The sequence below is a fragment of the Meriones unguiculatus genome, chromosome X, assembly GCF_030254825.1.
Source record: "Meriones unguiculatus strain TT.TT164.6M chromosome X, Bangor_MerUng_6.1, whole genome shotgun sequence".
Classification (NCBI taxonomy): domain Eukaryota; kingdom Metazoa; phylum Chordata; class Mammalia; order Rodentia; family Muridae; genus Meriones; species Meriones unguiculatus.
The window spans coordinates 31,279,173-31,297,924 of NC_083369.1; the positions used below are offsets into that span (position 1 = coordinate 31,279,173).

Below are 18,752 nucleotides of genomic sequence, written 5' to 3' on the forward strand. Positions count from 1 at the left end.
CATATAATATAGGATAATCATACCAAAATCTGTATAAATGAAGAGGCTAAGCAAGAGGGAGGACTCTGGTTAAGATGATAAATCCTCACTCAGAAAGGAAAATGAGACGGACATCAGAAGAGGGAGAAAACAGGGTATAGGACAGGCGCTCACCACAGAAAGCCTCTGAATGACTCTACCTCCTGCAGGATATCAAAGCAGATGCTGAGACTTCTAGCCACACTTTGGGCAGAGTGCAGAGAATCTTATGAAAGGAAAAGGAGAGAGAAAGGCCTGGAATGTATAGGAGCTCCACCAGCAGAGCAACAGAACCAAAAAATCTGGGCATAGAATTATCAACAGAGGAATACCAAATTGGAGAGAAACAAAGAAATGTTCAATGTCCCTATTCATTTGGGAAGTGTAAATCAAAACCAGTCTGAGATTTCACCTCACATCCTTTAGAATTGCAAAGTTCCAAAACTCAATGGATGATGCATGGTGGAGAGGATGTGGAGATATAGGAACCCTCTTCCATTGCTGGTGGGAATGTAAACTTGTACAACCACTTTTCAAATCAATCTTGTGCTTTCTCAGACAATTAGGAATAATGCTACCTCAAGATCCAGGTATACCACTCCTAGGCATATATCCAAAACATACATGATCGTTCAATAAGGACATTTGCTCAACTATGTTCATAGCAGCTTCATTTGTAACATCCAGAATCTGGAAACAACATAGATGTCCCTCAGTGGAGGAATGGATACAGAAAGTGTGGTATATTTACACAGTGGAATACTACTCAGCAATTAAAAACAAGGAAATCATGAAATTTGCAGGTGAATGGTGGGAACTAGGAAAGATCATCATGAGTGAAGATACACAGAGCAGAAAGATGCACATGGCATATACATTCACTTATAATGGGATATTAGCCATACAATATAGGATAAATATACTAAAATCTATAGTCCTAAAGAAGTTAAATAGCAAGGAGGACCCTACACAAGATGCTTAATCCTTAATCAGAAGGGCAAACAGGACAGATATCTGAAGTAGGAGAAAACAAGGAACAGGACAATAGTTGTTCCTCTTTCAGAGCACCTTTGAAGGACTCTAACCACCAGGTTATCAAAGGAGTTACTTATACTCATAGCCAAACTTTGGGCAGAGTGCTGAAATCTTTATGGATTAAGAGGGAGATAAAATGACATGAAGGGGACAGGAACTCCACAAGGAGAAAAAAGGATTAAAAATAGTGGACCCAGGTAGTCCCGCAGAAATGAATACTCCAACTAAGGACCATGCATGGAGAGGACCTAGAACCCCTGTTCAAAGAAAGCCCATTGGCAGCTCAGTTTCCAAGTGGGTTCCCTAGTAAGGAGTAGAGGGGCGCCTCTGACACTAACTCAGTGGAGGGGGGGGGCTCTTTGATCACCTCCTGCTGGGACTTTCAGCCATGCCAGGCCACAGAGGAAGATGATGCAGCCAGTTTTGATGCAACCTGATGAGCCTGGGTCAGATAGAAGGGGAGGAGGACCTCCCCTATTAGTGGACTAGAGGAAGGGCATAGTGAGAGAAGAGGGAAGGGGGGATGGCAGGGTGGCATTGAGAGGAGACAGGGATGGGGCCACAGCCAGGACACAAAGTTTATAAATTGTAGTAAATAATAAATACAAAATTTTAAAAGTGAAACATTTTACTTTTCCAAAGGATATTTTCATATATACAAGTATCCCTCTACAAAAGATCTGCTTTTTGATCTATACACCCAGCTTTTTAAAGACAAAACTGACAAAGTTTATACCAGATTACAATAAGCAGCATATTTTCACATATATAATTGTATTGTGGTAGGATTAAAAAAATCTAATTGCAATTTCTGTCACTTTGTTGTATACTTTGGCATGTTTAGAAAAATGCCTAGGAGTGGTATAGCTGGATCTTGAGGAATCACTATTCCTAATTGTCTGAGAAAGCTCCAGATTGATTTCCAAAGTGGTTATACAAGTTTACATTCCCAACAGCAATTGAGGAGGGTTCCCCTTTCTCCACAACCTGGCCAGCATGTATTGTCACTTGAGTTTTTGATCTTAGCCATTCTGATGGTTAAGGTAAAATCTCAGAGTTGTTTGGATTTGCATATCCCTGATGACTAAGGACACTGAGCATTTCTTCGTTTTTCTGCTATTCTATATTCTTCTATTGAGAATTCTCTGTTTAGCTCTGTACCCCATTTTTAATTGGGTTACTTGATTTGTTGCTTTTTTATTTCTTGTGTTCTTTACATATTCCAGATATTAGCCCTCTGTCAGATATAGGGTAAGTGAAGATCCTTTCCCAGTCTGCAGGCTGTCGTTTTGTTCTGATGACAGTGTCTTTTGCTTTACAGAAGCTTTTCAGTTTCATGAAGTCCCGTTTATTGATTGTTGATCTTAGAGCAAATGCTGTTGCTGTTTTGATATGCTAAGGCTAGAGGAAATGAGAGGAGGACCTCTCTTATCAGTGGACTTGGAGAGGGACATGGTAGGAGATGAAGAAGTTAAGGTAGGATAAGGAGGGAATGAAGAAGGTTGCTATAGCTGGGATACAAAAATAATAAACTGCAATCAAGAAAAAATACATTAATTAAAAAAAATTCTGTCACCTCACACAGGACATATATTTGTATCACTACCGATTTTCAATTACATAAAACTTTGTTATTAAATGTAGTCACAGCGCTAAACTCTTATAGTAGCTTTCCAGAAATTACACTAAATTGAGCCTTGTATCCTGTGACCAAATCCCTGTTTTGTCCTCTATCTCATACAAATCCTGGTAACAACTAGTTTATTTTTTGCTTTTATAGTTCAAGTGCTTCTTTTAATTCCAGATAAAAACAAGGTAATGTGGAATTCATACTGGTCTGTTTGATTTATTTCAGTGTCCTTCATATGGATTCATTTAGCAGCAAATATCAAAATATCTATTTAAACTTTTATTATATTCTATTTTATCAATATATCACATTTTTTTCATTATATATTTTATCCTATGGTAGCATGTTTTACCTATATCTACATTGCGAAATAATAAATAGTGGTAATTAACATATGAGTTAGGTAGTGTACTTTTCAGCTGTCAGTAAAAAAATTAAAATGTCTACTCTCAGCAATATTCATGTATGCATTATCTTTTTAATTATAGCTACCATGTTGTACAGTCGATCTTGATGATTCTACTCACAACTATAAGTCTAAAACAGGACTGGGGTTGCTGCTAAGACAATCTTTCTTGGTTTAAATCTAGGACTATAATCAGTTGCCCTGTCACCTGAGCATAGACCTATCACCTAAAATTAATCCTCATGTGTCTTTAGTTCTAGTAGGGTTTCACAACTTAGGAACTGAGGCAAAAGCTCTCACAATGACACATCTATCCAAGAACAGGTGCATAATTCCTGTTTTGTGGTAAAATGAACAGTGGTCTTTCAATTCTACCATCTTAATGAAATCTGCTTTTGAGAATGGGTGAGAATATAATTTAAAATTGGTTGGTAGAGATGTGAGTAGAATCTGGATTGAGTGGGTATTGGGTAGTGGATTGAGTGGGTAGTGATCAAATATATTGTATAAAAAATAAGAGAAAATCAGCACACATACACATAAATAAAAACTGTGGTAGTATTATGTATAACCTTACCAACAATTACTTGATGAATTTGCTTTGGTGTCAAAACTTTGCTGCAATCGTGTTTTTCACGGTGAATGGTTGGCTTTGATTTAAGTCTTCTAGTGATCTGTTTTTCCAAATTAATCATTCCATATTAGTAAAAGTCATTTTTAGAATTCTCATGACATAACAACAAAATTGAAAATAAAATGCACATGCCTTTCTCTCCAGACATTCTGTCTCCCTGCATTCCATTTTCTTGGTGCTTAGCAATCTTTTAGCTCTGAGAGAAGAAGCTTTTAAAGATGAAGGTATCTTCTCTTTTGTTACTGATTGAGATGGTGATGGTGACCTTAAACTAGATGATGGCTGCATGTCTATATTTTCTTTGTTAAGGGGAAATTTGAGTTCCCTATAAAGATAAATATAATATTGATGTTCTTGTTCTTGATGATGATGATGATGATAATGATGAGTAACTGAGGAAAACTTGTTCATAAAATACAGTAGTAAGTGCAAATATCCTCTATGAGGAACACTGTTCTAGACTTATCCGTATCTATTTAACTGAATTGGAATATTAATCTGCAGGATGTTTTCCTCCACTAAGTGGCCTCTACTCTTCTTAAACACCTCATAGAGGAAGTTATAGCTACCCCTATTCCTTTGTCATACTCAAAAGACAAACTATAATCACAGAGATTTGGATCAAAGTGAAAGTATCTTTAGTTCAAGATAGAAATAATGATTTATGTCATTTATGCTCAAAAATCTTGGCATTGGGTTGTGGCAGTCTATTTGGAGTTATTGACAAATTGGCATGTGCATCTCAAAAAGGAAATCCAGCCTCTTGGTCCTGATTCCTATCTAAAGCTTGGTGGCTAAGAGATTGACCTTGGCAGCAGAGGGATCCAGCCCTGAGAACTAGACCATAAATTCCATGTAACCATGGTAACCAGACAGCAGGTTCTATGTAACCCTGAGTAAGCCCTCTTATGTTTTGGTTAAGTAAAATTGCCTGTGTGAGAAACTGCTTGTACTTTTTTGCCTACTTCAGTGTAAACCTGATGTCCATTAAATGGACACTTTGAGCAGCATGTAGACTTGGTGTCCTTCTCTGTGTTGCTCTGTCTCTCTTTCCCCAGCCCTCTCTCAGGTGGTATTCAGGTGTCACTGCTGGCCAGTGATATTGGGTTGAGTACAAAATTTATTTGAAATACATCAATTCTTCTCCAGATGTATGTACTCTGATGCCTACGTCCTCCAAAGCTTTTTCTTGGGAATATGCTTTTAGTGAATCCTTGCCTTGGATCTGCCACTTACCTAAGACAACTCCCAACAAAAAGTTAGCAAAGGTTACTGCACCTAAAGTAACTATTTATTTTGCTTTTAACATGTTGAAATGTTACTAAAACTCAAAATTAAAACAAATATAAGGCATAAAGAAATCTGATATTAACAATATTAAAATTTGTATCATAATTATCTATACAAACATCATAAAATAAACATTGGATATAAACTTAAGACAAAAACAGATACTTAGATTTCCTTTTTGATAAATAATACTCAAAACACAAATTAGACTTTATTAAGCAAAGAAGCTTCTGGAAAGCAAAGGAATGAATAAAAAGTAGAAACAATCTGCAATGGGTAAAATATGCAAATTATTCATTTGAAAATAGATTTATGAAGAATGCACACATAACTAAAAACTTCAATAACAGTCTCTCAATAATCAAACTAAACTGTAAACAACTTAAATGAATGGATATTTCTTAAAGAAAGACCACAAAATTTACTTTAGACTAATCAGTGTCTTCAGGCAATAGGAAAACAAAAAATCAAAATATCACTGAGATTATCACTTCATGTCATTAAAATAGCTATTATTAAAATGAGAAACTACAACGAATGCTAAAAAGATGTGGAGAAATGCACATCTTTTTTATCAAAAAAACATTATTATGAGTAACATACAGCCACCACATACAGCCACTAGTATGGAGGAAATCAAATTTAGAAAAACAAGGTAATGACAAGGAAATTAAGCAAGCATTTGTTATCCTGATTTGATCCAAATTCATTGTATACATGTTCCATTACACTTCATAAATATCTTCAATTATTGCATTGATCAAAAGTTATAAAACTGTTTATGATGACAATGATAAATACCCTGATTTGATCATTATATTTAATCATTATGCTGTACTCCACAAATTTACATAACTCAAATAATCAATTTAAGAAGAAAACCAAATCTTACCTTCAGGCACATTATTTGAGGAACTATCTTACCTCTTTGCTTCTTTCTGTAGGCGTGCATTTCTTAAATTTCGAATATAGTCTGCATAGTAATCTTGATGCATTTTTCTTTCCAGTTTTTCCAAATCAGTGTATTCAAAATCAGGATCCACATAATCATACCTTGGAATCTTTGTGAAAATTGTCCTACAAGATAAAAAAAAAGATGTCATGCTACACATACTATTGTTAGATTATATACCTTCTATGTGTACTCCTTCTTCCAAAAATAAGGATCATAAAAAAGCCCTGTGGCTCTTTGAGAAAGATTACTACTAAGAGATCTTTTTTTTTAATTTTAATTTTTTTTTTACATTTTTTATTTTTATATTAATTACAGGTTATTTACTTTGTATCCCAGATGTAGCCCCTCCCTCATTCCCTCCCAATTCCACCCTTCCTCCCTCATCTCCTCCTATGTCTGTCTCAAATCCACAGATAGGGGAGGTCCTCCTCCCCTTCCACCTTACCCTAGCTTATCTGGTCTCATCTGAACTGGCTACATTGTCCTCCTCTGTGGTCTGGCAAGGTTGTTCCCCTATCTAGGGGAGGTGGTCAAAGAGCTAGCGACTGAGTTCATGACAGAGACAGTCCCTGTTCCCCTTACTTAAGGTATTGGATAGGGTACCCACTTGGATACTGAGCTGCCATAGGCTACATCTCACCTTTTTCATTTAGTTGCAAAATAGGGTTGTTTTGTTGCTGTTTTTGTTGTTTTTGTTTGTTTTTTATTTTCTATTATTATTATTATTGTTATTGTTATTATTACAATGTATTCACTCTGTATCTTAGTTGTAGCCCCTTTCTTAATCTTCTTCTGGTCCCACCCTCCTTCTGTCTTTCACCATGTCACCCTCCCCTAGGAGGAACAGGGAGATACCAAGATGGGTCAGGAGCTACACAAGGAGACCAACAAAGCCAAAAATGTGGGCCCAGGGGGGACTGCAGAGACTGATGCATCAAACAAGGACCATGTATGGAGAGGACCTAGAACCCTTGCTCAGATGTAGCCCATAAGCAGTTCAGTCTCCACATGGGTACCTAGTAAGGGGAGCAGAGGCAGTCTCTGACATGAGCTCAGTTGCCTGTTATTTGATCACATGTCCCTGTGGGAACCACCTAACCAGCCCACAGAGGAAGAGGGTCCAGGCAGTCCTGATGAGACTTGATAGACTAGAGTCAGACAGTAGGAGAGGAGTACTTCCCTTATCAGTGGACTAGGCAAAATAGGTTTATGGTGATACTGAACTGCTTTCCCCAATGCCAAGGCTGAGGTTAGGCCAGCAAAACTGACAAGATATGAAACTTTTCTAACCCCTGAAACATCTCTGAAAGGCAAAAATATTATTTCTTCTGTGGAACTGATGTGTCTGTCTATCCCATTAAGAAACTGTCTCAGCATACAAGTAGCTGCCTCTTCTAACACTTTCTCATTCCTACTCCAGATCCTTCCTGCCAGTGGTCACCAAGCTCTCTTTTCTAAAAAATATAATTCCAAAGGGTAATTTCCTCTTGGCCACTTTTCAGGAACCACGGGAAGAGAAATTTTGTTGTGGTTGTTGTTCTAATAATGAGTTCCTTGAACTTTAAAGTTTATGAAATATCCATCAATAATAAGTTGACAGAGAGAAAAAATTCATAAGAGATCTTTATTACTTTTTATGACATTCACTCAACTGGCATGTTATTCCTCCTTTTTAACAGTAACAATTTTCCAGTAAACTACAGGGCGATTATTCATAGCTTCTGACCTTCATCTATCTCTATCATCCACAAATTCTATCAAATATTGTAAGATTTTCTCAATAATGAATTTATATATGTATATAAGAAAAATTAATCATATATTAATTTAAGAATCTCCATGCTTTCCATGATTCTTCATTGTTACATAATGACAAATTTAAATGTGGTAAAAGTTTTACAGAGTGATATGAAAGGAAGGGAAATGTTCAGTTATTCAAAGACAGTTCTCTTTATAGCTAAAGTTCCCTACTGGCTATTGGACTCAACTTTTCAAGGAGAGAAATAAATACAACTATTAAATAATTGCAAAATTCTAAGTTTATTTTTAATTGAGTTAATGTTTATGATATAATTGATAGAGATTTATGATCAATTTTTTAAAATTAACTAAAACATTATAACTCTGTATAAGCATATGGGTTTTGAGTTGAAATTTTTCCAAAAGCCATATAGTCAGGGTATTGCAGAGTATGTTATGAGCCAAAAGAAAACATAAAACTAACTTTTCATAATATATAATTATTTTAAATGTCAGAATTGTTTTTATAGTTCTGTTTTTATTGTACTAGTCAAATACTGAGGAAAGCGATATGTGAGTGAAATTTGTAGGAAAAAAAAGTCAGTAAATATCATAGAATTTTCCCACTGTAGAGAATAAAAGTGTGAGCTGAAGAATCAAATGATAAAGTAGGAAAGGCAAAACATTAGACCAAGTTCGGGGATTCTTGTAGAAGAATTAGGGGAAGGATACAAGGACCCAGAGGGTACAAGAACTTCACAAGAACAACATAGTCAACTAACCTAGGCCCATGGAGGCTTACAGAGAGTGAAGCACCAACCAACTACCATGTGTGAATTGTACCAAGGCCTGCTACATATATATGTAGCTGATGGGCAGTTTGGCTTTCATGTGGATCCCCTAGCAAGTGGAGTGGGGATGTTCTCTGACATGGGCTCTGTTCCCATTGACAGACCACCTGTCCCTAGCTGGGCTGCCTTTTCTAGCCTCAGTGGAAGAGGATGCCTTTATTCCTGATGTAACTGTAAGTGCCAGAGGTGTTGATATGGAAGAGGTCCCCTTTTCTGATGAGAAGTGGAGGGAGAAAAGAGGGAAGAGAGCGGGAGGGTGGGACTGGCTGCAACCATGATGTAAAAGTGAACAAATAGTAAAAATATTTTTAAAGTTTTAGTGATTTTTATGATCCTCCCTAACACAAACAGATGAGTAGAAAAAATACAGGACTATTAAGTTTAGGTAGTCTACTATTAACATATAAGTTGGCAGAATATAACCCTCTTTTACTCTTGAATACACTAAAATTTTTTCTGGGTTAAAGGTCACAAAAATCAAGTATTGATCATTTTTAACTCACCATTGGCAAATTAGTAATTTCTTTGAGGTTATAATGGATTAAAATTTAATTTTAAACACTCTGTATCAACTTAACTAGAACAGTTTTAGGTCAAATGGGGAAGAGTTACTAGATATGTGCCTATGACATGACAAAACAGGGTGATGATAAACATTAATAGGTTTCTTACAATTTAATTTGTTTTATTCAGATAAATTCAAACTCACAATCATACTGAATGAACATAACTATTATTCTGGAGTTTAATTCCAGTAGTAATCATTTCTATCATTTATCTATTGGTATTCATAATATATTTTAAAAGTTACTACTTGTGCCATGTATTTTTTCCACAAATGAACAATAAAGGGTATAAAGAGTTAAGTAAGGCAGATACTACCGTGCTTAACAGCCATTTTACTCCACATACATAAAGAAGAACATAATTTCATTCTGATTACTGCCAACAGCAGTTTCTTTCCTTCTTTAACACCAGGATCTTGCAGATCTCTACATATTATCCTGGATACTATGTATTTTAATATAAATTTATTTATATTAAATGTTACCTGAAATGTTTTTGGTGATCGCCAGACCTGATACTTGCAGCTCTATCATTAGGAAAGGCAATCAGTGCATTCTTCACTGATTCATCATTTAGGTGATGATTATGAAGGTTCGTCATGGCTGACCTTAACATTGCTGCTACAGGTGGAAGATAGTCCTTTTTCTCTGAATCTCTGATCACAAATTGTCTTGTGGGATTACTAATCAATGGAGATAAACCTTTAATAAAATTGAATATTATGTCGGTGTTTAGTACTTTGTATTGTACATTTCCAAAACTAAGCACATAGTTATTTAATACACTAGATAATGTATGTGGTGGTTTGACTAAGAATAGCTCTCATAGATTCATAGATTTGAATGCATGGTTATTAGGGTGCAACACTATTTGACAGAGATTAGGAGGCATGACTTTGTTGGAGTAGGTGTAGCCTTTTTGTATTACTCAGGATCGGCTTAGGGGTTTCAAATGTTCCAGTCAGGCCCAGTAACTCTCTTCCTGCTGTTTGCCAATCCACATGTAGAATTTTCCACTCCTTCTCTAGCACCATATCTGCCTGCATGCAGCCATGCTTTGAATAATCATCATCATCATCATCACCATTATCATCATCATCATCATAATAGACTAAACAGCTGAAGCTTTAAGCAAACCAGTTAAATGCTTGTTTTTGTGTGAGTTGCTGTGGTCATGGTAATAGACCAATAGAATACTAATGAAGACAGTTGATTTTAACAAATGTTAACTTCTCAAACCCATTGTGAAAATACTAATGATTTAATACATGTGCCTATATAAAATGAACTTAACAAAATTACATTTAAATGTTAATAAGCTGTAAATATAATAATAACCATGCTAATTTGAAAATTTATGTTGACTTGACTTATATAAAAGTGAAAGTTTGTTTTTTCCTTTTTAGGTTAAAGACAGATTAAAGATAACTGTATCAAGTTCCCGTGATTCAACTAATACAATATTATATATGACTGCATAAAACTGCAGCAGCAAGAAAAACTGGATGTAGTCAAAACTAGTTTACACCAAACTTCAGGAAAAAAATAGAAAAATATAGCATGGGAACCATGAAAATATTTTAGCATCTGTATAAGATGTCTGAAAATTTAAAAAAATTTACTGGAAATATGATAGAAATGTAACTCTTTAGTATAGACAGAGACCTAATTAATAATACTAGAATGTTGGCCCATGATATGTATTTGAACAGGTATTCTAGGTGACTTTGATAGCTTTATAAAGGGAGAAAGCCCTGTTTTGACCCTGTCTAATACATATAATCTTATATTAACAACAATAATCACAACAGAGCTGCATAAAACAAATACAATAACATACCAGGATTAATTTTCACTCCAACTTTTTTAGTGTAAGCTTTGCAAGTACTGTTGAATTCTAAATGTATATAATGAAAAGGTTTCATTGACAAAGACCGTAAGCTTTCATCTGCCACTGGTCCAATAATCTCGATCAGTTGTTTCACTTTAAATGAACCAATTTGATGTGGAATAAATGAACATATCACATTCTAAATAAAAAGAAAATTTAATCAATATTCTATTGTTAGGAAAAAATATTTTAAAAATTAAAATATAGCTTATCTTAATCTCAGGCAATATGATTTTTTCCTGGGGATTTACACAGAATTTTAGGAAATATCAACAATAAGCCATAAGATACTCATTATTGAAACTTTGAGAAAAATAGGACCATAACACAAGAGTATTTAAACAAAAATACATGATTTTTTCCAAATCCAATTTTCCATAAAATAAATGACAAAATTTGCCAAAATCAATTGTTACTAGTTATTTAGAAATTTTCTAAGGTTTACAGAAATTCACTACGTCAGGAATCTTGCTGAATATCTGAAAGTCTAGATGGCATTTTTCTTGCCATTCTCCTAAACTTAACTATGGTAGCTATGACAACAATTAGCACTAATATCTAAAGAAAAGAGAGGTATAGGATTGAACAGCTTCTGAAAGCTCATTTCCAAAGATTATACTATAGGTTCTGCCTGAAATATTGTAGAAAACTTATAAGCATATTTTTATGTGGTGTGATTTAGAGTACCTTCTGGAGTAACAATCTTCTGAGGGAAAGACAGGAAGAGACAGAGATTGAGAGAGAGAGAGAGAAATATGAATAACACAAGAACTTGAGGGCCCTTGTCATTTAGAGTTTAAAGAAGCTATTAAAAAATAAACTCAGGTGCTGGTTCTTTGATCACCTCCACCTGAAGGGGCATCAGCCCTAAAAGCCCACAGAGAAAGACATGAAGCCAGGTCTAATGAGACCTGATAGACTAGGGTCAGATGGAAGGGATGGAGGCCCTCCCCTATCAGTGGTCTGGGGGAAGGACATGGGAGGAAAAGAGGGAGGGTGGGTGGCATTGGGAGAGGTTTGGGGGCTAAAACTAGGATACAAAGTGAATAAACTGTAATTAATAAAAATTAAATTAAATTAAAAAAACAATTAAGTTACTAAGATATTTATACAGTGATTTCAAACTCTGATATAGAAAGAGGAACTAAAATTAAACAGGTATAAAAAGAAAAAGCAAAGCCAGAAACACTCTTAGAGAAGATTTACTAAAAGTTCCCTGGTAAGAAGCAGCTGCCAACAAATCTCCTGTAAAAGGAGAATGTTCTAACCGCTGTTCTAGGTATTTGCTTCTGTAAATGTGATTGGCTGAAGACAGGAATTTCTCATTATAAACACAGTCACATGAAACCTCTATAGCTTTTAGTCACATAAAACACTTAGTTAAACCTACCAATGATTGGGGACTCCAAAATGGTGGCAAAGAGTGTCCACCATATCTGAGGGGCAGTGGATTCAAAACTCTGAAACTGATGAGTGGAGGGGCAGCTGAAGCAGAACATTGACTTTAAGGCTTTGCTAGAAGGGATAGTCTATGAGCTAGGACAGATTGATCCAGGCCACCTTTGAACATCTGCAAGGTCTCAGAGTGACTAACTTTTGACCCCCTGCACTTTCCCTTGCCCCAGTGAGAGTGTCTTAGGCTGCTGTCCTAAGTACTGGCCTCCCTGCTCTAGTGGCCAAAGAGCAAACACCACTGAAGGATCTCCTTCACTTATCCCTGCATGCCCAAATATGAGAAAAGAGAACCATGAATCCCCTCCTCCCCAGTGCTTTCCACATATGCCTGCAAGTGAGTACAACTTTGAGTAACTGCAGGCAGAGCCCAAGATCAGGGTCCCTCTACACTAGCAGCCAGACATTGGATCCCTCCCACCCACTCCTTCAATGTGGGTAACATAGGGATCCCTGGGACAGTGTACTCAACATGGAATCCCTTGTTTGGTGGGTCTCCAAGTGGAGTCCAGGTAAACAATTCCTGGAGCCCAGATAGTACAAACCAGACAGAGCTAAGTGTCTGGAGCACAATACCACAAGAAGCCTGTGGGCCACTGAGATAATCAAGGCATCTGCACATAAGCACTGAGCCCAGGAACAGTACCAGCACCCCTACCTGCCCTTACACTCAACCCTTCCCAGCATCTACACACCCTAGCATCAGGCCCTTCAAGGCACAATTCCACACATACACCCATGCTTGCACAAGCATCTGAACCTTCCTTCCTTAGCTACTTCTGAAACACAGACATCCACTCTCAAACTGGTAGACCCCTCTCATCTTCCTGAAGAATACTCCAGGTTCCAGAGACAGATGGACCCAGTCTGCAGTTAAGGCTCCAGTAACAAACAGTGAAGGCTACAGATAAGCAGATAGCTAGAGGCTTGCTTAAGAACAAGTCCAATAAAAATCAGGACATCATGGCTCTAAAATTTAATGAGTATTTTAATTCATCAGAAACACAGGAAATTTATCTGAAGTCTCTGCTTGTACAGTTATTAGTGGCACATAAAGGGGAAACGAACAAAGCTCTCAAGTAAATACAGGCAAATACAGCCAAATAAACAGAAGCACATAAAGAGGAAATGAAGAAAAAAATAGAGTCCATCAAATAGAAAGGAATCCAAATACAAACATTCTACTGCAACCAAGAAACACACCTCTGCAACAAAGATAAACACAACCTCAGAGGAAAGGGCTAGAAAAAAGCTTTTCAAGCAAACGGACCCAGAAAACAAGCTGGAGTAGCCCACATAATATATAATAAAATAGACACTCAACCAAAATCAATCAAAAAAGGTGAGGAGAAATATTTAATTCTCATCAAAGGAAAAATCCATCAGGAAGACACCACAGTCCTGAACATTTATGCCCCAAATGCAAGAGCACCTACATTCATAAATGAAACATTGTGAAAGCTTAAGTTGCATCAATCCAAACATCCTAGTAGTGGGAGACTTCAACACTGCATTCTACCCAAGGGACAGATCATCTAGACAGAAGCTAAGTAGGGAAAATAATGACACTTACAGAGGTCCTAAATCAAATGGACCTAATAGATGTCTACAGAACTTTTCACCTAAAATAAAAAGAGTATAACTTCTTCTCAGCACTTCACGGAACATTATCCTGACAATATAGTCAGCACAAAGCAAGCCTCAAAGATACAAGAATATTGAAACAACACCTTGCATCCTATCAGACCACCATGGTTTAAAACTAGACCTGAACATGAACATAAATAACAAAAAGCCTACACACACATGAAAATTAAACAACTATCTACTCAATGACAACTGGGTCAGGGAAGGAATGAAAAAGAAAAAACTTCCTAAAATCAATTGAAAATGTAGGTACAACTTACCCAAACTTATGGGACACACTGAAAGCAGTGCTAACAAGAAAGTTCAAAGCACTAAGTGCCTTCAGAAGAAGTTTGAGGCATCTCACACAAGCAACTTAACAACATAACTGAAATACTTAGAAAAAAAAAAAGCAGACACACCCAAGAGGAGTAGAGAGTTGGAAATAATCAAACTCAGAGCTGAAACAAAAAACTTAGAAACATAGTGGCATAGGGGGAGAAGAGAGGGTGGGTGGGACTGGGAGGAGATGGAGGGGGATACAAAGTGACAAATTGCAATAAATAAATAAACAGAAACAGAGAAAGCAATTCAAAGAATCAATGAATCCAAGAGCTGGTTATTTGAGAAGATCAACAAGCTAGAAAAACCTTTAGCTAAACCAACAAAAAGGCAGAGAGACACTATCCAATTAACAAAATCAGAACAGAAAAGGAGGACTAAACAACAGGCACTGAGGAAATCCAAGGAATCATTAGGTCATACTACAAAAGCCCATATGCCACAAAATTTGAGAATCTGAATGAAATGAACAATTTTCTTGATAGAGTTCATTTAACAAAATTAAGTCAAGATCAGAAAATAGATTAAATACTCCTATATACCTCAAGCAAATAGAAGCAGTCAATATTCTCCATTCAAAAAAAATGCCCAGGAAGTCCAGCTGCAGCTGAAGACTGGGTTGCCGGTCCAGCATATATAAAGAACTAAAGAAGTTAAAAAGCAATAAGTCAAGTAATCCAATTAAAATATGGGGTACGGAGCTAAACAGAGAATTCTCTGTAGAGGATTATAGAATGGCAGAGAAACACTTAAAGAGATGCTCAACATCCTTAGCCATCAGGGAGATGCAAATCAAAATGGCCCTGAGATTTCACCTTACACCTATCAAAATGGCTAAAATGAGTAACTAAAGTGGCAGCACATGCTGGAGAGGTTGTGGAGAAAGGGGAACCCTCCTCTATTGGTGGTGGGAAAGTAAACTGGTACAACCACTTTGGAAGTCAATCTAGGGCTTTCTCAGAAAATTACAAATACTGCTTCCTCAAGATCCAGCTATACCACTCCTAGGCATATACCCAAAATTTGCTGAAGTACTCAACAAGAACATTTGCTCAACCATGTTTTTAGAAGCTTTATTTGTAACAGCCAGAACCTGGAAACAACCCAGATGTCCTTCAACGGAGGAATGGATACAAAAATTGTGGTATTTTTTACACAATGGAATACTACTCAGCAATCAAAAATGAGGAAATCATGAAATTTGCAGGCAAATGTTGGGATCTAGAAATGATAATTCTGAGTGAGGTATCCCAGAAGGAGAAAGACACAGAAGGTGTATACTCACTCATAGAGTCCTATAAGATATGATAAACGTAATGAAATCTATACACTTAAAGAAGATAAAAAAGGAGAGGAGGGGCAAGATGGCGGCGCCGGGAGGACTCTCATTCTGAGCAGCAGCACAGCAGGATCAGCACAGTGACCAGCAATCAGAACTCTCGGCCATAAAACACAGTCATTGTGTTTCCCAGGTGAGAGGATACCCCACCGTGGGGGATTCAATCAGCTTTTAACTCACCCGGCTAAACCGCGGAAGAGGTCCCGGTTCCGCCAGACACTTGGCTGCCGGCCACCAGCCCCAGCCCCAACCCAGAGCCACAAGCCAGTGTCTCTGGTCACGGTCCCAGACTGAACCGTGCGCACCACACTATCAGAGACTGGAATTTTCAGTCGAGAGATAACCCCAGGGTATAGGAAACGACTGGGACCGGCCTTAGGTCACCCAGACATCCCCTGGAAAAGACTCGGGGTTCACGGGCACCCCAGGAGCCAGCCTGGAGCCAGAGCCGGGGACCCAGGTTCCCGCACTGAGCCCTGCCTGCCTGCGCGCCTGACTCGCCCCCTGAGATAGAACTGTGGGCACCAGGGCACCAGCGAATGAGTTTCACTGTCGGGTGCAAACACATATGGAGGGAAACAGCTGGTCTGATCTCAGAACACTCAGCCAACACCCCCAACCTGAAAAGGTCCCCGGAAAATTACCCAGCTTAGGGAGGCACCCAGGTTCCAAAGGCCACAAAGGCAGACACAGGCAGTTTCTGCGCACCAGACAGCTGGCAGAGACTGAGCAGCCATCACACAGCTGTGCTCCAGGCACAGGCAGTTTCTGTGGCCAGCCAGCTGGCGGACACTGAGCAGTGTGCACCAGGGCAAAAAAAGACACTGGGAGTCCGTGTCTCCAGAGAATCCACAGGGAAGGAAGGAGACTATACTGACCTAAATCACCCAATCCTTCCCTAGAAAAAGTCTAGCAGACTAGTGGGACCAAGGCGCCAGTACTCAGTTGTGCTCCAGACACAGGCACAAACAGTTGATGCGCGCCTGATGTCCAACTGGGTCACAGCAGCTGATCATTAAATTTACAACAAGAAACCCAGAAACAGGGCACCTGCCCTCAGGACTTCCCTGGGTGAGAGGAGAACCCTCTCGACTAACAAAGACCACAGTTACCACTCAGGTCTATATCCCTGAGGTGAGCAACTCCTGAAAAAACACCAGCCATCCAGGGACTATACCCAAAAAGCTGAGAAGACATCCATCAGGAAAAACCAGCTTTCTGCAAAGGGGATTCTCTCCACCACAGGATCCCCAGGAACCACCAGAAAATAACCCCAAACACCTAAGATAGCACAATGGGTAGAGGCCAGCGTAAAAGCTCAAGCAACAAAAGACAGAGCAATATGGCATCTCCAGAACCCAGTTACCAAGGAGCAAGTAGCCCTGGACACCCCAACATAACTGAAATCCAAGAAGATGACCTAACAAGAATGCTCATGAAGATGATAACAGAGGAAACAAATAAGATTCGTAAAGACATAGAGGAAGATAAACTCAAACAGAATATTGCCATCCGTAAAGAAATAGAGGAAGCTGCAGCCAAACAGTTTATGGCCTTTAGAAAGGAAATGCTTAAAACACTGAATGAAATGAAAGAAACAGAGTTGAAGGAACTAAAAGAAAAACAGGAAAGTACAATCAGACAGGTGAAGGAAGTAAACAAAACAACTCAAGACCTGAAGATAGAATTGGAAAAATTAAAGAAAACACAAATGGAAGAAATAATGGAAAGGAAGAATCTAGGGAAGAAAACAGGAACTACAGAGGTAAGCATAACCAACAGACTAAAAGAGATGGAAGAAAGAATCTCAGGTGTAGAAGAGACAATGGAAGAAATCGATGTATCTGTCAAAGAAAATGCTAAATCCAAAAAATTCCTGACACAGACCGTCCAAGAAATGCAAGACAATATGAAAAGACAAATCCTAAGAATAATAGGTATACAGGAAAAAGAAGACTACCTTCTCCAAGGCCCAGAAAATATTTTCAACAAAATCATTGAAGAAAATTTCCCAAGCTAAAGGAGAGGCCAATTAGAATACATGAGGCCTACAGAACACCCAACAAATTTGACCAGAAAAGAAAATCCTCCCGCCACATAATAATCAAAACAGTAAGTATACAAAACAAAGAAAAAATACTAAAAGCTGCAAGGGAAAAAGGCCAAGTAACATATAATGGCAAACCCATTAGAATCACACCTGACTTTTCAACAGAGACTATGAAAGCCAGAAGGGCCTGGATGGATATTATGCAGACACTAAGAGAACACAGATGTCAGCCCAGGCTACTATACCCCCCAAAACTCTCAATCCTCATAGATGGAGAAAACAAGATATTCAATGACAAAAACAAATTTCAACATACAAACAAATCCAGCATTACAGAAGATACTGGAAGGGAAAATACAACCCAAGAAAGATAGCTACATTCAAGAAAACACAGGAAATAAATAACCTCACTACAGTAAAACAAAAAGCAACCAAGCACACAACCTTATGACCACAGCCAACATCAAAATCAAAGGATCTAACAGCAACTGGTCATTAATCTCTCTCAATATCAATGGACTCAACTCTCCAGTAAAAAGAGACAGATTAAGAGAATGGATACGTAAACAAAACCCAGCAATCTGTTGCATACAAGAAACACACCTAAGACACAAAGATAGACATTACCTGAGGGTAAAGGGTTGGAAGACGACTTTCCAAGCAAACAGACCCAAGAAGCAAGCAGGAGTAGCCATTCCAATATCTGATAAAATAGACTTTCAACCAAAATTAATAAAAAGAGATGGGGAAGGACACTTCATACTCATCAAGGGAAAATTCCACCAGGAAGACATCACAATCCTGAACATCTATGCCCCAAATACAAGGGCACCTACATTTGTGAAAGAAACATTGATAAAATTTAAAGCACATATAGATCCCCACACATTAATAGTGGGAGACTTCAACACCCCCCTCTCAACAAAG

The 18,752-nt window shown here is 37.8% G+C and overlaps 1 protein-coding gene across 1 annotated transcript in view; it reads right to left on the reverse strand.

Moving 5' to 3' along the window:
- Window positions 1-18,752, reverse strand: part of LOC110542726 (cilia and flagella-associated protein 47-like) — a 554,711-nt gene that overhangs the window by 504,431 nt on the left and 31,528 nt on the right. Inside the window, exons 9-13 of the mRNA XM_060375216.1 lie at window positions 10,966-11,155; window positions 9,611-9,827; window positions 5,938-6,090; window positions 3,856-4,048; window positions 3,667-3,763 (exon numbers count right to left, since the gene is read on the reverse strand). Of these exons, the coding sequence (XP_060231199.1) occupies window positions 3,667-3,763; window positions 3,856-4,048; window positions 5,938-6,090; window positions 9,611-9,827; window positions 10,966-11,155 (850 nt within the window). The remainder of the gene's footprint in view (window positions 1-3,666; window positions 3,764-3,855; window positions 4,049-5,937; window positions 6,091-9,610; window positions 9,828-10,965; window positions 11,156-18,752) is intronic.